Source organism: Pelmatolapia mariae, linkage group LG4 (assembly GCF_036321145.2).
Source record: "Pelmatolapia mariae isolate MD_Pm_ZW linkage group LG4, Pm_UMD_F_2, whole genome shotgun sequence".
In the NCBI taxonomy this organism is placed as follows: Eukaryota; Metazoa; Chordata; class Actinopteri; order Cichliformes; family Cichlidae; genus Pelmatolapia; species Pelmatolapia mariae.
The window spans coordinates 12,779,920-12,798,330 of NC_086230.1; the positions used below are offsets into that span (position 1 = coordinate 12,779,920).

General features: G+C 38.3%; 2 protein-coding genes across 4 annotated transcripts in view; one reads left to right on the forward strand and one right to left on the reverse strand.

The window, feature by feature from the left end:
* The window catches only part of clec16a (C-type lectin domain containing 16A), a 52,441-nt gene extending 37,784 nt beyond the window's left edge, over nt 1-14,657 (reverse strand). For all 3 annotated transcript variants that reach the window (XM_063471511.1, XM_063471513.1, XM_063471510.1), the window contains exons 1-7: nt 14,453-14,657; nt 13,564-13,692; nt 12,362-12,495; nt 10,401-10,549; nt 7,151-7,256; nt 1,709-1,832; nt 1,400-1,574 (exon numbers count right to left, since the gene is read on the reverse strand). In XM_063471511.1, coding sequence (XP_063327581.1) covers nt 1,400-1,574; nt 1,709-1,832; nt 7,151-7,256; nt 10,401-10,549; nt 12,362-12,495; nt 13,564-13,692; nt 14,453-14,526 — 891 coding nt within the window. In that variant the 5' untranslated portion in view covers nt 14,527-14,657. The remainder of the gene's footprint in view (nt 1-1,399; nt 1,575-1,708; nt 1,833-7,150; nt 7,257-10,400; nt 10,550-12,361; nt 12,496-13,563; nt 13,693-14,452) is intronic.
* Nucleotides 14,658-14,850: 193 nt separating this feature from the next.
* Nucleotides 14,851-18,325, forward strand: dexi (Dexi homolog (mouse)). Its single transcript, XM_063471515.1, has 2 exons — nt 14,851-15,813; nt 16,394-18,325. The coding sequence occupies exon 1, from the start codon at nt 15,380-15,382 to the stop codon at nt 15,647-15,649; it is 270 nt and encodes an 89-aa protein (XP_063327585.1). The 5' UTR covers nt 14,851-15,379; the 3' UTR covers nt 15,650-15,813; nt 16,394-18,325.
* The last annotated feature ends 86 nt before the right edge of the window (nt 18,326-18,411 follow it).

Sequence of the window (18,411 nt, forward strand, 5' to 3'; positions counted from 1 at the left end):
GCATACTGCAATATTTTTTCATTGCTTTATATGACGATTTGCAATAGTCACCACGGTGTAAAATAGTATGCAGAGTTTATGAATGAGAAGCAAAAGTAAGCTGTCAGGTGCTCGAACTAAACTTTACACTTAAACCTTAGAATAGGCTTTCTCTGTGGCACGCCATATAATAAAGATCAAGATAACTGGTCATTACAACTTGCATTTATAAATATATATGGTTTCATGCATTGGTCAAAACACTCGACCCCAGGTATATGATGCCCAGCTGAAAACACTTCACACAAGCCGAGTTGCCTCATTTATATTGGGAGTGTCTGCAATGCAGCATACTATGCAAAAGATATGTGGACGAGGAGAACAACACGTCTCTGTATGAACTTAACAGTGTGCTAGGACACTCTGCATTTGAGTCAAGTTTCCCGACAACCATACAGGAGCAGTAATGATAGCCAGAGTGAAGAGTGAAGTTGTGTGTGGTCATCTAGTGTGTAACTTTGGAAGGGGTGGGGAACTCCAGGCCTCAAGGGCCGATGTCCTGCAGGTTTTAGATATCGCCTTGGGTCAACAGACTTGAATCAGATGATTAGTTGTTTACCAGGCCTTTGCAAAACTTCAAGACATGTTGAGGAGGTAATCTATCCATTTAAATTAGCTGTGTTGGATCAAGGACACATCTAAAACCTGCAGGACACCGGCCCTTGAGGCCTGGAGTTCTCCACCCCTGCACTACGGGATAATGCCACATAAGGCCCATATTTGTTTAATTTTTGATTATTTACTTTAAATGTAAAAAAAGAAATAGTACTTATCATACGGTGATTACATAACTATTCACTGAATTTATAGAAAACGCATTATATTATGATATATAGTGTTATTGAGATAGAGGGAGAGAGAGTATTAAAAGGCTTACTGACCAATCGAAGCACTTTACACCACACATATGGCATACTTTCTATGTTCTATGTAATTTAAGATTTTACCAAATCATATGCAGGCACAGAAGACCATGCAAACTCCACATGGAAAGGCCCCTGAATGGTTTGAACTCAAAACCTAGTGGTAACCTCTATGTCACCCACACAGCACCACCTGCACAAACTGGCAAATACCTAACCGTAACTTCTAACTCATAGCTTTTCTGAGGTGATCAAGCAAAACCACTGGTTAGTCATTAATCAAGCTAAGAAAAAAAAAAAAACTACTACTGCAAACTGAACATTTTTCAACTTTTTAATTTTTCAACTTGATAATTAGCTTAGGAACAGAACCATACTACACTGCATGTGTGAAATGAAAGGAGGAAACCACTTTAAGACAACACACACTTCAACTTTGAACCTGTGAACATCAGTCTAACCAGATGTATTCAGAAATGCACTTCAGGGTAACGTACCATCTCAGGACTGACCAAAGAGTAAACATAGAGTGGCAGAAAGAGACGGTTGAGGAGGTGGTCGGTTAAAACGTCATTAAGGAATTCACAGTTGATGATGAGGATATCATTTAGGTAGTGGAGGTGGTCAAGGTGCTCTGCTACCAGGTCACTTAGCTTCCCCCTGTTTTTATGTCTAAGACACAGCAATGACAGACAGACAGAAAATAACTAAATATATATAACACAGAATAATAAGCATGAGCAAGATCAAGTCTTCAAACAAGGACACTGCTGACATCTAGAGGCTACAGTGAGAAAAACACTTACTCTTCATCTGTCTGTACACACTTGTCCAGTTCGATGACGTGGCTGCCGATAAACCAGACCAAGTTACTGAAATATGGGACCGCTGTCTTATCTCGAATGTAGTGCAGCATGTGCTGGTTGTCCACTAGAGAGAGTAGAGGCATGGAGAGTTATTATCAAGGTCAGTTCCACAAATACAAAGACTCATTCATGTGTACACAACACATGTGATCCTTGAGGATTACCAGAATATAACCAGATAATTATACACATTTAAAAGCATATTAAAATAAAGGATGATCTTACTAAAAGATTTTTAAAAAAGTAATTATTAAAAAAAATACCCAAAGGGTCAAAATAAGGACACAAATGTCAATCCACTATCAATAAAGCCAGATGAATTTTCCTTTTATATGTTAATTAGTCAAGAATAAAATGCTTTGCCAATCAGTTTTTGCTCTGTTTAACCCAAGCTTGTGGCCTGTGCTTTCCAGATGCACCCTCTTGAGAGGTGGCCAGTTTAGGTAAGAGCAGTTTTCACACATTAGGTGTGTTTACATATGTTGGGATTACCACTGTATTGGTGGAACGAGTGTGCATCAAAAGGGTGCACAGTCTGATTTACTGCTTTAAGTTATGCTATTCAACTGAGGCCTGCAAATTTAAAGAAGAAGAAAAAATCTTTGAAGAATGGGCCTGACCTCTTTGGCTTGCTCCTAACTTCTGCTTAGAGAAAGGCAGCTCAAGGATTACTAGCCACAATTAGAATTTGACCGATATTTTTAAGACTAATATTGACACTGATATTTGCTGATATTTTATTTCTTCCAGGCAAACAAAACAGAAAAAGTTTCCTAAACATCTGTTATTAGTAAAGAATCATTTAAGTTGTTAACATTCTACTTGGATCATTTGTTCACGTGTTTTGTCAAGAGGCAGGTTGCAGAGTGCCCTCTGGTGGCCAAACTATGCAACTTCAATGCTGAAAGCATGCCTGAAAAGTATTTCTCTTCTGTCTTTACTACTTAAATATGAATTTATTGGTCATTAAAAATGCTGATACTTATGGATCATCAAATAACTTTTATTGATAAATCGGTGAGTCTTTAACCACTGCACTGCCTGCAGTCAGATTAGATTGAGGCTAAGCCATGTCTTGGGGAAGAATACTAGAAAATAAGAAACTATCTGTCCTATTGCTGTAATAAGTTTTATTTCTATTATATTGCGAGCCTTTCAGTGTTAGAGCGCAGATTTTATTTGGGGCAAATATACACAGAACAAAATGAATTTGTTCACAGTTAACTGGAAGGTGAAAATGTTTTTTTTAAAACCTGACAATGCAATCAAAGTTGTGCAGGTCTGCTTATTTAGAAAAAAACTTGTTTAAAAAAAATCTGATAAATTTGGCTGTTCTCTTATTCAAGATCATCTCTTGTGGCTGCCTTCTTAGATCGCTTTTTGGAAGTACTGTTTCAGCTTTCTGATAAACATCACACCAAAACTTCTGTCAAACGGAAGAGACCAAAGAGCGGTTATCAGTGTAAGAGTGCTGTTCGACATGTAAATTTGTCACCCAGAGGTCAGCCGGAGTTTTACTGTAATGTTTTACTGCCCCACTCTGGTGAAAGGATAACAAAGATATGACCCCGAAGAAGAGAAGAGCTGAGGTCAAGTCAATATGGTTTCTGATGCTTATAGGTCTAACTGCAGAACTTTAACAAGCACAGTTACACTGAACTCCTCCAATAATAGACATTTTGTTTTTGTTTTTTTTGTTTTTGTTAATTTAATCTGAAGTAAGAACCGGCTTCACTTTAACATACAAGGGTTTTTCAGGGGAAAACAGACAATCAAAAGAAACACAGAAGTAAATGTCCTTTAACTGTTGACTTAGGTGAATGACAAAAGCAACATCCTGTAGTAAACACCACCAGTCGGATTATAGTAACACTTTTTCATGGAAAATCAAAATGCAAATAAAACCACATGGTTATTATACTTCCAATCCAGACAGGTCAAAGAGAGACAAGTAATGCATGAGCAGCCAAATTAAATTCATGAATTACACAATGGATAGGGAGACACTGACTAAATAACCACAGTGATCAAAACTGTTGAGCCCATCACCAAAATAAAAACCAACATGTGGGGCTTAGCTGAAAATTAGGTCGTTGGAACAACAAACCCAAGAAACAAAATGAGACCGTTTTTTACTGCATGAATGAAGTGGATGATACAGAATGATTGAAAAGAATTGTGATGACGTTAATACCCCATACATTTAGAACAAATACACCATTAGGAGCAAGCAGAGCTGGGTAACAATTCACATTAAAGCTCCCCCAGAACCCCCAGACTAAGTTAACACTATAGAGCTGAGGTGTCTCAACATCATTCAACACATGAAGAAGAGTAACTGTAAAGAAACTGAACAGGATACCAAGCCCTGAGAAAAAGACTGAATGAATGGAACCAACTTACATGAAACTGGAGTTAGGCAGATGGGACGCGCAGAAAGAGGAGGAAGAGGGAGGGGAGAGACAAAAAGAGGAAGAGTGGTTGTTGATAAAGGAGAGGGGGGGGGGGGAAACAGACACAGGTTCAATGTGAGTAAAGGGGCGGCTGTGGAGGGGTGGAGGCTGGAAGCGACCTCACAAACATTTATTAAAAAATAGCAAGGGCACACCTGGAAAAGGAGTTGCATATGTAATGTATATATTTAAAACTTGTTTTGGGATTTTATGGAATATTATGTGAACAGCAGACACTGAAACAAGCAGCCCCCACCCCCAAAAAGAACAGTTACATTACTTGAAAAATCAGCACAATAAGAAAACTTGACTCTACACAATGACTAAATGCTTTGGGTTCTGAATTAAATCCTTTTTCAGGTGGCCATCTGTTGCAAGGCATGTCCTAAGGAATCATTAAGGAGCATCAATACGAAGTAACCTTCACTGCAATATTTTTAGTGTTGTGATACTCTAAAAATCCAACTAATTAAAACGATTAAATCAGCAAAGTGTTTTCCACAATTAAATTATTATTATGCACAAGTGTAGTAGGCAGTCTAAAATTCAGATGTTGTGGGTGGTCCCATGACAATTCTCACAGACCTGAAGTCAGAGTTGCTGCATTAAAATGATGCTTCCTCTTTCAAAGATTCCTTATTAAAGCATAGCCCGTGGTCAGTTTAGCAACAACACATCCCCCATAATACTACATTAATTCATAAATGACTTTTGTTCTTATATTGTTTAAACAAGTTGTGCTAACAGTACCTTTGGGAGTTATAGAATCAGGATGTTATGGACGGCGGAAGAAAGCCATGTTGTACAGAACAAAGTGTTACATGCGGGACGAGACGGACAGATACGGACACAAAGCTACAGCTTGTGAGACTTTAAAGCCTTTACACTGAGCAGCTGTTTTATTTAAGGTGACAATAAGCATGACATGTACAGAGAAGCCAAAACCATACAAGGCAATATCAGCTTCCCCTGCAATGAAATGCAGACAGCTTGGACGCACAAGGAGCGCACATTGACGGCAGGAAGGAAAAACACTGCTGCTGAAAAAGCCGCTGAAAAGGTGTCGATGTTCAGACTGCTACTGCTTTCTGTAGTCTTTCTGAAAGACCTGCAGCCCACCGCATGACAGAGCTACAGGTGAAGGGATTTCAACACCTAACTGTGCATGGTGCTGGATTGTGTGGACTGAAGAGTCTCTTTACAGTATGGTGATTGTAAAATTTATACTACCACGACTTATTGTGAACTTTAACCCTGTGAGTTGAAACCTCAGGAAATTTTATTAGAACAAAAAAAACCCCCAAAACAAACTACAACAAGTCTGCTATTTTGTCGAATTTAAATTTTTACATCATCATTATTTTTAATGAAATCTGAAGTGTAAAAGCATTCAATTAGCTTTCCAGGGACTATAAAGAATAACACGAGAATCTTAAAAACGTTAAGGATAAATAGTTTTAGTTTGCAAGTGTGGATAAAAAGTTATAATATTCATATTATCATATCCAGTTAGAATTCTATAAAAAGTAAATGCATGTCATGGTTATAAATAACAACATTGCTTGAACAAGATCTTGTAATGAGTAATTCTCCTAAAAAGGCTAATGAGTATAACCAGGAAGATATCCAGACCTTGATGTGCATCCACATTTACAAAAAAGTTTGGATGATGTACAAAATGTAAATAAAAACAGAATGCAGTGATTTGCAAATCTTATAAATCCAATCTTATTTTATTCACAGTAGAAGACAGATTCAACCTGAACACTAAAATCAAAAAGTTTAACTCTCATGATAAGCACTAAATAATGATTAATTTGATGGCAGCAACAGATATCAAAAATGTTCAAAGAGGGGAGGAGATAAGAAGCTGGAAGAGTAATTGGTGCAACAAAGAAACAGTTGGAAGAACATTTTGCAACTAATTAGGTTAATCAGCAACAGTTTAGAATTAAAAATGTGCAGATGCAATAATGTGCACAAGAAAAAAGCAAAACAAAATAAAAAACCCTTGTTAACAAATTTTTGATCAATTTCAATGTTTCTCAATGGAACATTAATCTTTGAATATTTCACCATCTACAGCACATAATATCAGAAGATTCAGAAAATCTGGAGAAATCTTTGTGTGTGAGCGCCAAGGCCAAAACTCTTTGGCCATGAAAATTTGATGCCCGTGATCTCCGGGCTCTCAGTCAGTGCTCTATTAAAAACAGGTGTAATTCTGGCCTCAGGAACGCTTCCAAAAGTCACTGTCTGTGAACACAGTTCACAGTGCCAACCAAAAACGTGGGTTAAAGTTCTATCACGCAAAGAAGAAACCAAGTATGAACAGATATGATACAGAAATGCTGCCAAAGCTCTTAGCTGCACTGAGACAAAGTGAAAGATGTTTTTTGTGGTCAGACAAATTGAAATGTAAAATACCCAGGATTGCTGAGCAACTCAAATTCCATGTCAGACAAGAATTGAACGGTACTCTCAGAAAAGTCCAGCAGCTGGTCTCCTCAGTTCCCAGATGTTTATAGAGTGTTGTTAAAGGAGATAGGGAGCTATATAGTGGTAAACATGGCTCTGCCCCACATTTTGAAACATGTTGCTGCCATTAGTGTTAGAATATAATTATTGGTTTATGAGATCTGCAAATCAATGCTTTCAGTGTTACCAACATTTTACTCATTGCCCCCAATTTTTTGCAACTGGGGTTGCATGTTGACCCTAAATAATCAACAAAACATTAAAAGAAAGAAAATTTGCCAGACTGCTTTTTAGTGTGTATTTGTTACAGTGTTACCTGTCAGTCATGCTCATGCACCAGAAGCAGCAGCAAGAAGAGGGAAGAACAGAGAAAGGCGGTGGGCAGTCCCAGCATCCCGTGAGAGTGTGTGGATGTAAGCAGCGTGTGCACGTGCGTATTCACGGCACTCACCTTTGTAGACGTTGAGTGTGATGGTTCGGACTGCGATGCGGACCATGCTTTCAGGGTGGTTGAAAAACTTAATGGCCTCGGTGTACAGGGCAAAGTCATTAGTGTGCTGTGTGTGGGAGACAGAGAGTGGGCGCTGGTGAGCAAGACAAGGCACTGCACCATTTTGCTCAGGATGCAAATGACCACAGAGAGAGAAAGAAAGCTGCTAAAGGAGACAAGAGTGCTAAATTTCGAAGGTTAAAACTTAACAGGAGCAGTAATCTTATAACATTACTGTTGTTTTAATGAGAAAATACTTTAAAAAATACAAAATACTGTTTTGAGATTCAGAGGGGTCCACTACAAAGCTAGATTAGTAAGTTAGTGAGCTATGTTGATTCTAAAATCAAGAGCTTTCTGTGTCATGTAAGTGGCTCTCTTTCCCCCTGGCTAAATCACTGTGGAGTTTCATTTTATAAACTGGCTGGAAGAACCACTTTTTTTTTTATAGATTCTCTGCTGCAGCAATATGTTTCATATATGCACATTGTTAAGCTGAAAACCACTAAAACCAATTTGCATAAATTTGGTGGTTCGGAAAATATTTTTTAAATCTCAGTATCCTTGATTCTAATCTGCTGCTTAGTAACAGCTGGAATTGGAGCTACTAGAACACAGTACACACATTAAAATTCTAATTAATTTGACTTTTACGTGCTGACAATCTAAAGCGATTTCTATTTCTCCTTTATTAAGCAGTCTGACAGTAACGTTTAAACTGGATACAATCATAGCTTAAAGTTTCAAAGCTCTAATGTGCAGCTGTCAACTTAGAAATAAACAGCACAGCAGAGAGTGCACTCAGTGATAAAATTAAAATTAAACTGTTTATTTTATTGCTATGTGTGCTCTTCAGATTAATGATTTTCTTCAGCATTAATCTCTTGGCCTTTTGCAACACAGTTGAAAGGTTTTTATTTTTTCCTTTACTTTGACAATGTCTGATTGGAAGAGGTGGCACTCACGTGTGAAAAAAGGGTCACATGACCTGTGGAATGCTCCTTTTTATATGAGCGTGCACAGATCCTTGACAAGAGAACCCAACTTAACAGAGACCTTATAACCACCGTTGTGATACCAGTTATGTCCGACTGGTGTTTTAGGTTTTGTCAAGCCAGCTAAGCTAAAGAAAGCCCAGCTGTGTCAAACGCCCCTCGTAGTATATCCCCCTGGACCACCTCACGTACTGCTAGACCCATAATAATCTTGTGGGCATTGCAGTGTTGTTTGTTTTGCCATTAACCTTTCAAGTTTTCATCTTTTAACTATAAAATTCTAGTATTGGCATAACAGTTCCTACAAGAAATTTGAACAAACCAATGTACTTAATTCTGAGCATAATGAGCTTAACAGCAGGGACTTCTTCTTCTAACCATAATAAGATTTTAGAAGCTCAACACGTCTCAACATACCAGCTCGCTCCACTTAGCAATTCTGCACAACAACCTGATAACTCTGGATACTACTGTTATCTCTCTCTGTGCCAGTGCCCGATCCTCCACCCGACCATTCCTCAGTTGCTGTGACCTCCAGGCAGTCATAGCTGCAAGTCAAGCATTTAAACAGTCACCCAGAAGTCACAGCAAATGAGGAGTTCTGAGCCTGACACCAAACCCAAACCGACTTTTTGCACTAGTTTTAAAAATGTGACTTGTGTAGTTCTGAGAAGGAGGAAAGTTGAGCAGTTATCAAACGGCGCCATCTGCAGGAGAATAAACTACATAGCTAAGACTCCAAAATATGAATAATAATGATAATCAAACTAATAGATTAATTTAAAATATTTATATAACATATAATAATATAAACTGCTTAAAATAGGTTTTAATTATTTTTATAATAAAAAAAATATTTGACTTTAGACCAACAATGTGTCAAGTTGTTTATTAACACTAGGTATTTGTTAACACACAAATTAAAACAAAAATTTAATAGTTAACTTAAAAAGACATAAATGTTCTCAGATCTACACAACAGGTCTGGTTTTGGCTTCAGGGGTAACGCTACCATCAACAGTACACCAATAACTTTCCCCAGCACAAAGAGGTCAATGGAAAGACTATAGATACCGCTGAAACATCAGAGTTTAACAACATCACAAATGAATAGCGTGGTCAGAGTTCTTGGTAACAATCTAAAACCTCATTTGCAAACAAATGACACACAAGCACACACAATATGTATCATATAGAAAAATAGATTTAGAAACAAGCCCAAGAAATAATGTGTTTGTGCCACGTTCTAAAAATTCAGTTATTTGCTGTGTGCAGTATCTCTTAAATCAATGCTTCTACACAGGAAGCCAGTATTTTGAAACAGAAAATGTGCTGCTGATTAGCAGAAGCTCTCTTTCTATGTTCTGCTGCTAATCTGCATGTTGGGATAAGCACACTGATAAGCTTTACTGGCAGAAAATGCATGTGACAAACACGGTTCCAGACTGAAACTTACTTTAAGTGTTTTTATTTGTTTAATTGAAGGCATTTCATTTCTAAGGATTGTGATTTTATAACAAAATCAACACAGGCACAAGTTCAAGTGTTGTGCAGTAATTGTGATTATATACACACACAAAAGAACCACTCAGATGCCTTATTTTTTCCTGTGCAGTCTACAGCTTCCTCATTAAACCACAAAAACAACACTGCACATGTGGAAACAGCCTGCTCGGCCTGCTGGTGTTGCTGCATGCTACTCTCTGCCCCTCACTGCACAGAGTTCACACAATGAAAAGTATGCCTACAGCAGGGCAACAGGAACTCAGTACTACAATTCCTTTTGAGTTGATTTGTCAGTGGGTTGCTAAGAGAGTTTGAAAAGTGGCAAAATGTAATGACAAAGTTAACAATAAGGAGGTGAACTAAAGTTTGTACAACTGTCCCCCAAGCACTATTTGTATATAATTTCATATTAAAATAAGTGCATGTGTGTAGTAAATTAGATAAAGTATTATATGTATTCCTTAAAATTACTTACTGGGGGGTAAAAAAAAATTCCACAGTTTTATCATTTGCAGTTTCAGACAGTTGGCTGATATTACAAATTTGCTTCATTACACACTGCTTCCATCCTTAGTGTCTTATGTTTCACCACTTCCTTCCCTCCCTCGTATCTCTCATAAAGATATGCAGACACTGAACAGAAGGTTCTCCATGTTTTGTCAGTCTGTCTTTTTCCTCTCTCACATCATCCCCCCCCCCCGTGGCCTTACCTCATTATAGAAGAAGTGCACGGTGTGGTTGTTAAGTTTGAGTGACAGGGTCTTAAGGAAGGAGATATAATAAGCCATGATCTCCTCATCCGAGAAGTCAAACTTGTGGACAATAATGGAGTTGACGTGGTTGTTTGATAAGAGATAATCTGTAATGAGAAAGGAGGCGACAAGTTTAGGGTACAGAGAAGAGATGGCTTTTATTAAGCCTCCAGACTGTCATGCAATTTATCTAATAGCTCAGCATTTACAGAAAATGACACAGTGTTAAAAGCTGAAGGTGGACTGATTCATTTCACTACCTTAGGTTTTCTTTCACTGTTACTGGAGCAAAGGTGAGGTAAAGCTCTTGTGTTGACTGCAACACCTTGCTGAAATACCAACTTTAGTTTATGTTTATAACAACCCATTGTGAAATGGACAGTATATAATCTACTAAGATTTTGGTTCCCCAGTAACAATGAAAAATTGCAGCAGATTTAACACTATCTGTGAAGTTGGATTTAAGAAATACGTGCTGAAAGTTAAAGTTTTTAGAACTTGTTTAGTGCCATCTTGTGCCAGTTTACAGACTTACATTAGTTTATGTTAGCTAACCACCGATAGAACCAATAACTCAGTGGAATATAAGGAGACTAAAACTTAAAAATCAGTCTAAGGGGATCACTTTTGTACTGCCCCTCACTGCAGCAATGAGTTAACAAAATCAAGGATATCCTGTCCACTTTCACTGTCTGTCTCTTTAGCTGCAAGTGGTTCGTCATTATTTGGTTAGCTGCACTGAAATGGGATAATCCACGTATTAGCTGTAATATTCGGGTTTGTAAAGCACTTGAAACCAGCGTGAAGGACAGTCTGTTTCAATCACCAGCTCGACAAGCTCTTATACAGGCCGAATGCACCGAGCTGCGTGATCAACTGGCAAACCAGATGTTCGCCAAGTGAAATCAGCACTATTTTATGAAATAAAATAATATCATTTTTTTGTCCATTGCATACATCAACCTATTTTTCCCGCGTTAGTAAGAAACTTTGTTATGTTTGACCATGTGGTAACCTGTTATGTTTTGGTGTGCTTGGGAAAAGAGAGACTATTTTATTGTATAAAACAGGCCTCATTGACTCTTTTGGACTCCAGCTTGTTGGTCCAGTAAACCACCTGTCACCTGAGAAAAACAGATTCTCCTTCACACATAAATCATGTACAAAGTGCTTTATAAACCTGGATATTGTAGCTAACAGGTGGATTATCCCATTTCAGCGCAGCTAGCCACACAATGAAGAACCACTTACTGCTTAACAGACAGAGAGTGAAAGTACAAAGTATAGACTTGGTTTGTTAACAACTGAACATAAACTGTAGTAGTAGAAAACATAAGGTAAAAGAAATGGAAACATGAATAAAGTTTATACAGTTGAAAAGAGAATAAAGGGTTCAAGAAGCTAGCTGTGATCATGTTAATTTCAAGTATTTAATTAATGGTATAAAAATCTGTTAAATTGTTAGCAGAAAACAATGGATAAACAATTAAGTGAAAAACAATAGCTTGCTAAAAATATGAATACGAAGTTGTATATTATTAGAAATGGTTAGCAGTTTAATTATTAGCTGTACACATTTAAAGTACATATAGTTACATTAATGTATGGATAAACTGTGGATTTGTTAGCTAACAACACAAACTAAATAGCTAGAAACATAGTCACATGAAAGAAAGTTTTCACAGAGCTTTATACCGTCAGTGCTTTTTACTGCTTTTACAGTTTTTACAAGGTAAGCAGTAGGCAGTTGCAAAAAAAGGGAAAAGAGTAAAAGACAAAAGTGGAAATGACCCCTTTAGACTGATGTGATTCTTTATTTTTCCCTGAGTTAACGGTTCTATCACTAGTTACCTAACATAAACTAATGTCAGTCTATTAGCAGCATTAGTCAGAGAGTGAAATGATGTAATACTACTTACATAGGGAAGTCTCATGGCTAATGTTTTCAAAAAGTATATTGAGGGTCTGGAGGAGCTGGACACACACGTAACGTCCAGACTTCTGACGGAGGATGTTCAAGAAGAAGGCAAACATGTTCTTCTCCAGGAAGAAACTGATCACAGACAGAAGACACAAACAGGTAAAAAAAATTTTTAATTCAAGTTGAATGAATAACATACAACCATCAAAAAATGGACAATGTCTCTTAAAAAAACAGAGAGACATTACCCTGCTTAGTAATGGTTAGGTGTTTATTTATCATTTTCATACAGTATTCTTAATTTACAGCACTGTGCACTTGAACAACCTCTGAGTGTTGGCTAAAGACTCTTGCACAGTACTGTAATTCTTATTCCTATCGCAGTTGTTCTACTCACTACACCCAAATGCATCTCAGCTGACTCGCACTTTACTTTCCAGAATATTTCAACACTGTTAGACCATCATAATTTATGTGCAGCGATATACTGACTTTCTGCACTTACAGACTGCAAACTTCACCTTTAAAAAAATGATCTCAGACTAGTTTTTTGTTTAATATTATGTTCTCATTTTAGAAAAGTAAACACTTCAGTACTTTGCATCATAGAAACTGGATAATGTTTAAAATCATCACTTTGATAGCATCTAAATAAATCTGCATTTTAAATGAAAAAGTACACAAAAAAATACAGACATTTTTATCTAAATCTACTAACCTACAGATATCATCAGGCCAACCATATCCAAGTTTATTCTTAGAATGAGATGTGGTTCAGTCCAATAAAACCAAAAGTAATGACATGCAGGATTCAGTTTAGCTTTAGCCCAACTAAAACCCATCAGTTCGAGAGTGTTAGTTAGGTTTACTATTGGCCCCTGCATATCAACGAAATAAATCATTTTTTCCCCTCTTTGTGGCACTTTTGGCTTCTCCCGTTTTAATTAAAAAAAATGATATTAGCAATAATGCATACATAGAGTTTTTTTTAAATATGTCTGAAAAATGTGTGTTCTAGTTTGCACAGATCAGATTACACAGGAAATGAGCTGTGTACATGCTATTTTTGCTTGTACTCGAATGACCTGAGATATTAATGGTCAGAGTAAGATGTCACTTTAACTCCCACATTAGAGTGCCACCTTCATATCTGTACCTAAAAGTGATGAATCGCACACTAAGACTTGAACTGGGACTTACTCAAACACAGAGCTGTCATTCTGGTCCCCCCAGATGAGGATCTCTGTGATCGAGCGGATGGTCTCCACCAAAAGGTTCCTGTTGTGATCTGTTACTGTTGTGTTTTTTGTCAAGACGTGGTACATATACCTGATAGAGAGAGATACAGAAATAAGGTGAAAATGTGAAAGAGGAGGTGACAAAAGCCATTTGTTTAAAGTTGACTGAAGCCATTAACATTCACATATCTGTATCTAAACCTAGCAGGACAAAGGTTGCACTGATCTCGTGACATTGCAGAAAGCTGCTAGATAAACCTAATAACGTTTCAGAGGAATATTGACAGATGCAGTAGCGCTATTACTGGGCTAGTGCAGTGTAATAACCACTAACCTAGAAACTTGTGCACACAAGAGGTTTCCCTCATTTAGCCTCACTATATCCCTGGCTCGGGATTTTATGTGCTGATTCAGGTTGATCGAAATCACCTCTCAATGTCATGCACCTGTTGGGGTTAAACGAATGCATGTTTTCGTACTCTGGTAAAAGCCAGTGTTTTCCAGCATGAGCTCTTTTAATTCAGCCTCCATGCAAGCTTTACAAAATTGGTAAATACAGTTCTTCGTGTATTAATGATATTCAGATTAAAATTGAATTTAAACACTTAATCTAAAATAGTGTCAATTCCGTTTTTGTCTGCAAGGACTACATCAGATTTTACTTACCTTGCAAAACATAATAAGAAAATCCAGTAATCCTTGCTTTATTACAATTTGATTGAATAAATGCATTTTCACACATTCACTACTGCTAAATATTTGGCTAAATATAACGCTGGTAAAAAACGACTGTCGTTTTCAACCAACGACCACATAGGCTAACAGTAGCTTATTTCATGCTAACTACTCACTTCAAATGGTCCAGGGAGTGGATATTTTTCGCTTTCCCCTGTCCTCCAACCCAGCTCCGTGACCGGCCAAACATGGTTGCGGTTTTAATGGGACTGCAATTTTGCCGGGCGCCTTGTTTTGCTAGTGTTAGTGTTCGTATCTATCCATTACACCCACTTTCCCGTTCGGCTAGCTGCTTAGCAAACAGGGGGTGATAGGCGGTGATGGCAGCCACTGCGGGGTCATTACGTAATAGCGTGGGCAAAGGGAGTTGTAGTTCTTTTCCCTACAAGAGGGTTTACAGTAGAACTGAGAAAAAACTACAACGAGTGACTTCCCATGCTATCAATGATGGTTAAAGCACGCGACCATAACTGTTATAGTGATTGACAGCTCTAAGACCAATCAAACGCCGAAGCTTTGGTTGGTTGCTGGTTGGGACTGTTTTGATGCGGTTGGCAGAAATGTTAAGACGGGACATTATAAACTATAAATAATTCGACGTGTGTTTTTGTGAATAGTGCGTCTCTCTCTGTCCGAGTGTGTAAACAAGTCCGCAGTAGTTTTCTTTTTTTTAGGTTGACTTCTACGCTACTGTTTTTAGCTCTAGCCACCAGCTGGCATGGCGTGAATTCAACAAACTCACGGAGTCAATGCCAAGAATGCGTCGAGCTAGCTGGCTGTGATATTTGAATGTGTTCCTCTGGTTATTATTAGCTATGGACTTTATGTTGTTTAGCCCGCATGATTTCCTGTCGTTTTCTTCTGGACCGTACAGATAAGCTACCACATTGAGGGCTTCCTCTGAATCGTCGTTGCAGGCCAGGACGGGCCGAAATGGATGCCCCAATCCCAGCTACCCACACAGACTTCTAACGCTGACAGCAACAACTTCAGGCCACACACGCATACACAAGAACTCCTATCCGTGGCTTTCTTTATTTTCTATGACACACCAAATTTATGCCCAGCTAGATTCGGTGGAATCGCTCCTGGACGAACTCCCATATATGTTTTATTTGGGCCTGTTCTTTGTGAACGTCCTGATCCTCTATTATGCCTTCCTGATGGAGTACATCGTCCTGAATGTGGGGATAGTATTCCTGCCTGAGGATATGGACCAGGCACTGGTGGACCTCGGGGTGCTGTCCGACCCGGCCTCTGTTCCCTATGATACCGACACGGAGCTGGATGTGTTTGAGGGATATCTGGAGTGACAAAGCGGTCCTGGAAGGAAAAAACGGAAAAATCAGATTTTGATAATGATGTTGCTGGGATCAAGAGGTCGGGCTGGTGCTCCCTGGTCAGCAGTTTGTTGGGGAAATGCCTCAAAGTGGATGCTTCTTAAGCTTTTTGTTCAGAGAGGCATATCAGGCAAAAAGTAAGTAAATGGCACAAGTGCAGTCAAAAGTGAAAGTATTTAGATAGTCATAGTTTTGCAATTTTGATTCCATACACCACTACACTGTGAAGTACAGACTGTCAGTTTTTCTTTTGCATTAACTTTTTTTTATACATAGTCACCCATTTACATAGGCTGAAAAGTAGTTCTTCAAGTGTTCATTTGGTGATTTCCATGGGTTCAAGACTTCTAGACAAAATATTTTTATCCAAGCAGTTCTTGTATTTAAAATTTAAAATCCAGTTACTTTTGAAGCTCTGAACATGGAGGACTGCATAAAAACAGCTGTAGTTTCTAAACTGTTAAATACTTTTGTGCAATCCCTTACTTAAAGCTGAAAGTCTGCACATGATTGTTTGATTGTTAAAATCCACCGTGGTGGTGTACAGAGGCAAAGATTGTGTAGTTGTCCAAACACTTAAGGACCTGATTGTAACAGTCAATAAGTAAGCACCATATATTCAGTACACTTTAATAGCCAGTACATCTGTTATAAAGTCAGATTTAAAAATCAAGCTCTGCCTTTTTATGATGCGTAAATGTTTTTCTGTGTCTCTAGGTTGTCTCGACTTAAAGGCAGGTAGCCTGAGGATTCATCACTTGCAGACTTATGATCTGTGACTGTTTGATGGAAAGAGCACTGTGGGAAGGCGTGTTCCCAGCAGAATATCAAGCAACCACAAGAGGTTAGCTCTGGCCTCTGCTACCCTCGCTTTGGACACAGCGAAAATGGAAGCACAGCATGGTGCAGGAGAACGGAGAGAGACAGCTGTTCCCTTTGGAAGAAAAATTAATGTTGCCAGGGATGTGGATCTATCCAGGAACTGGAAGTTCACTCTAAAAGCAAAATGTGTTTGAAACTTGCCGCATCAGCCACGGTGTGATGTCTTACAATGCGACATATGTCAGTAGAACTGGTGAAGTGCAGGAAAACAATGTCCAATAAGCATGATGAATACTTAATCACTCACAGAACAACTTAAGTCACCATTTTATCCTCTAATACAGAATCCAATTCTCTCTTAAGAACATCCTCACGGAGATTTGGGTCCACTAACATCACCCTTACTCTCAGAAGCACAGCTAAGAATTATGGAAGCACTGGTAAAGCATAACACTGTCTCTGGACTGAGGCGGGGAAGATGTAGGACATAGAAGTGCTGTAAACGTTTTAATATTGTCACTACGCCATTCACCACAAGTCAGAGAGTATTAAAGTGTCAAGAAAGAGGTATTTCTTTAATGCTGTACCTCTTTGTTTAACCTGCATCACGTCAGTAATTAGGCGGAGTGGTGACCACTGTGATCACAGCTGGCCAAACCTGTCAAATGTCTGAAAGGGAGCCTCTAAAGAAAGGCTTCATTCTTTTCTTTTCTTTTTTTTAAAAAAAAAAACAAACAAACAATTTACTGAGAGACGAGATGCATTATGCTGACCGTCTTCAGAGGATTTTGAGTCAGCTGTTTAATTCCTTGTGTTCTCCCGCTTGTGCTGTCACAAATTTAGAGCTGCTTTTTATGAAGTGTATATTCTCAACAGCAATAATAAACTGGATTCAAGCAATGGACCAGTTACATAGTTATACAAATGAAATGGTTCACAGGTAACCATTTCATCCACGAGCTTGGCTCAATTGTGGATGGGGAGAAAATAAATATAAATTGTCTATATTTTGCTAGGCAGCTTTTCACCAAGATTGCTGGTGCTGGTATTTTCCCTCGTCAGCACTCAATATAGGGAGATAATAATCCACAGCCACACTGTGTAATCAACTAATAGGGAAAAAAGGGAATAAAAAGTGTTGCTGTGATTCAAGAACATGGATGAAAACACAAAGTAATTCAAGAATGTTTTTCAGAGAGTTGGCACCAGAGTTTAACAAAAGCCAATTATTGATACCTGATACCAAATTGTTTTTTATGTGGATTAAGGCCTTGGTGATATATAAGATGTCCATAGCTTGTTTTTTTGGAGGGTAAACGTGTGTTTCGAAACAGTATTTAGACCACAGGGCACTAAAACTCAGGATACTAATAAAATATATAGTATGAATACTGTGTGTATTCCATACGTTTATATGGAATTTAATCAAACAGGAACAGAATCAATACGAGGTAAGGCTGTGAATAGGAGATAATATTTAAGGAAGTGTGTAATCTCGCTGTCTCATGCTGTAAACAATGTTAGGCGGCTTTCTTTTCATTGACCATCAACGTCAGTACAACAGTACTTCTTGGTTTTGGTATGAAAACAGTAGCATCTGAAGCTGTAACAGATTTCCTAATTTTGTACAAAAGTCAGAGGCCATGCTGTTTCCCAGGCATGCTGCCCTGTTCAGGGCCAACATCATCATCATCATCTCACGGGCAACATACAACCTGTGCTTGTGTCGTCCCATCACATCGGCTTCTTTGCAGACATGCACATGCTCAAATGAACTGTAGAGTTTTATTTTCCATTGTGTATTTAATAAACTTTGAGCGAATGCCAGCTTGTAGCCTCTTTCTTTAAACCATCAGCCTGTGTATTTCTGTAGGTGTGAGGGTTTTATTAATAATCATGTGCATCAGCGTGAT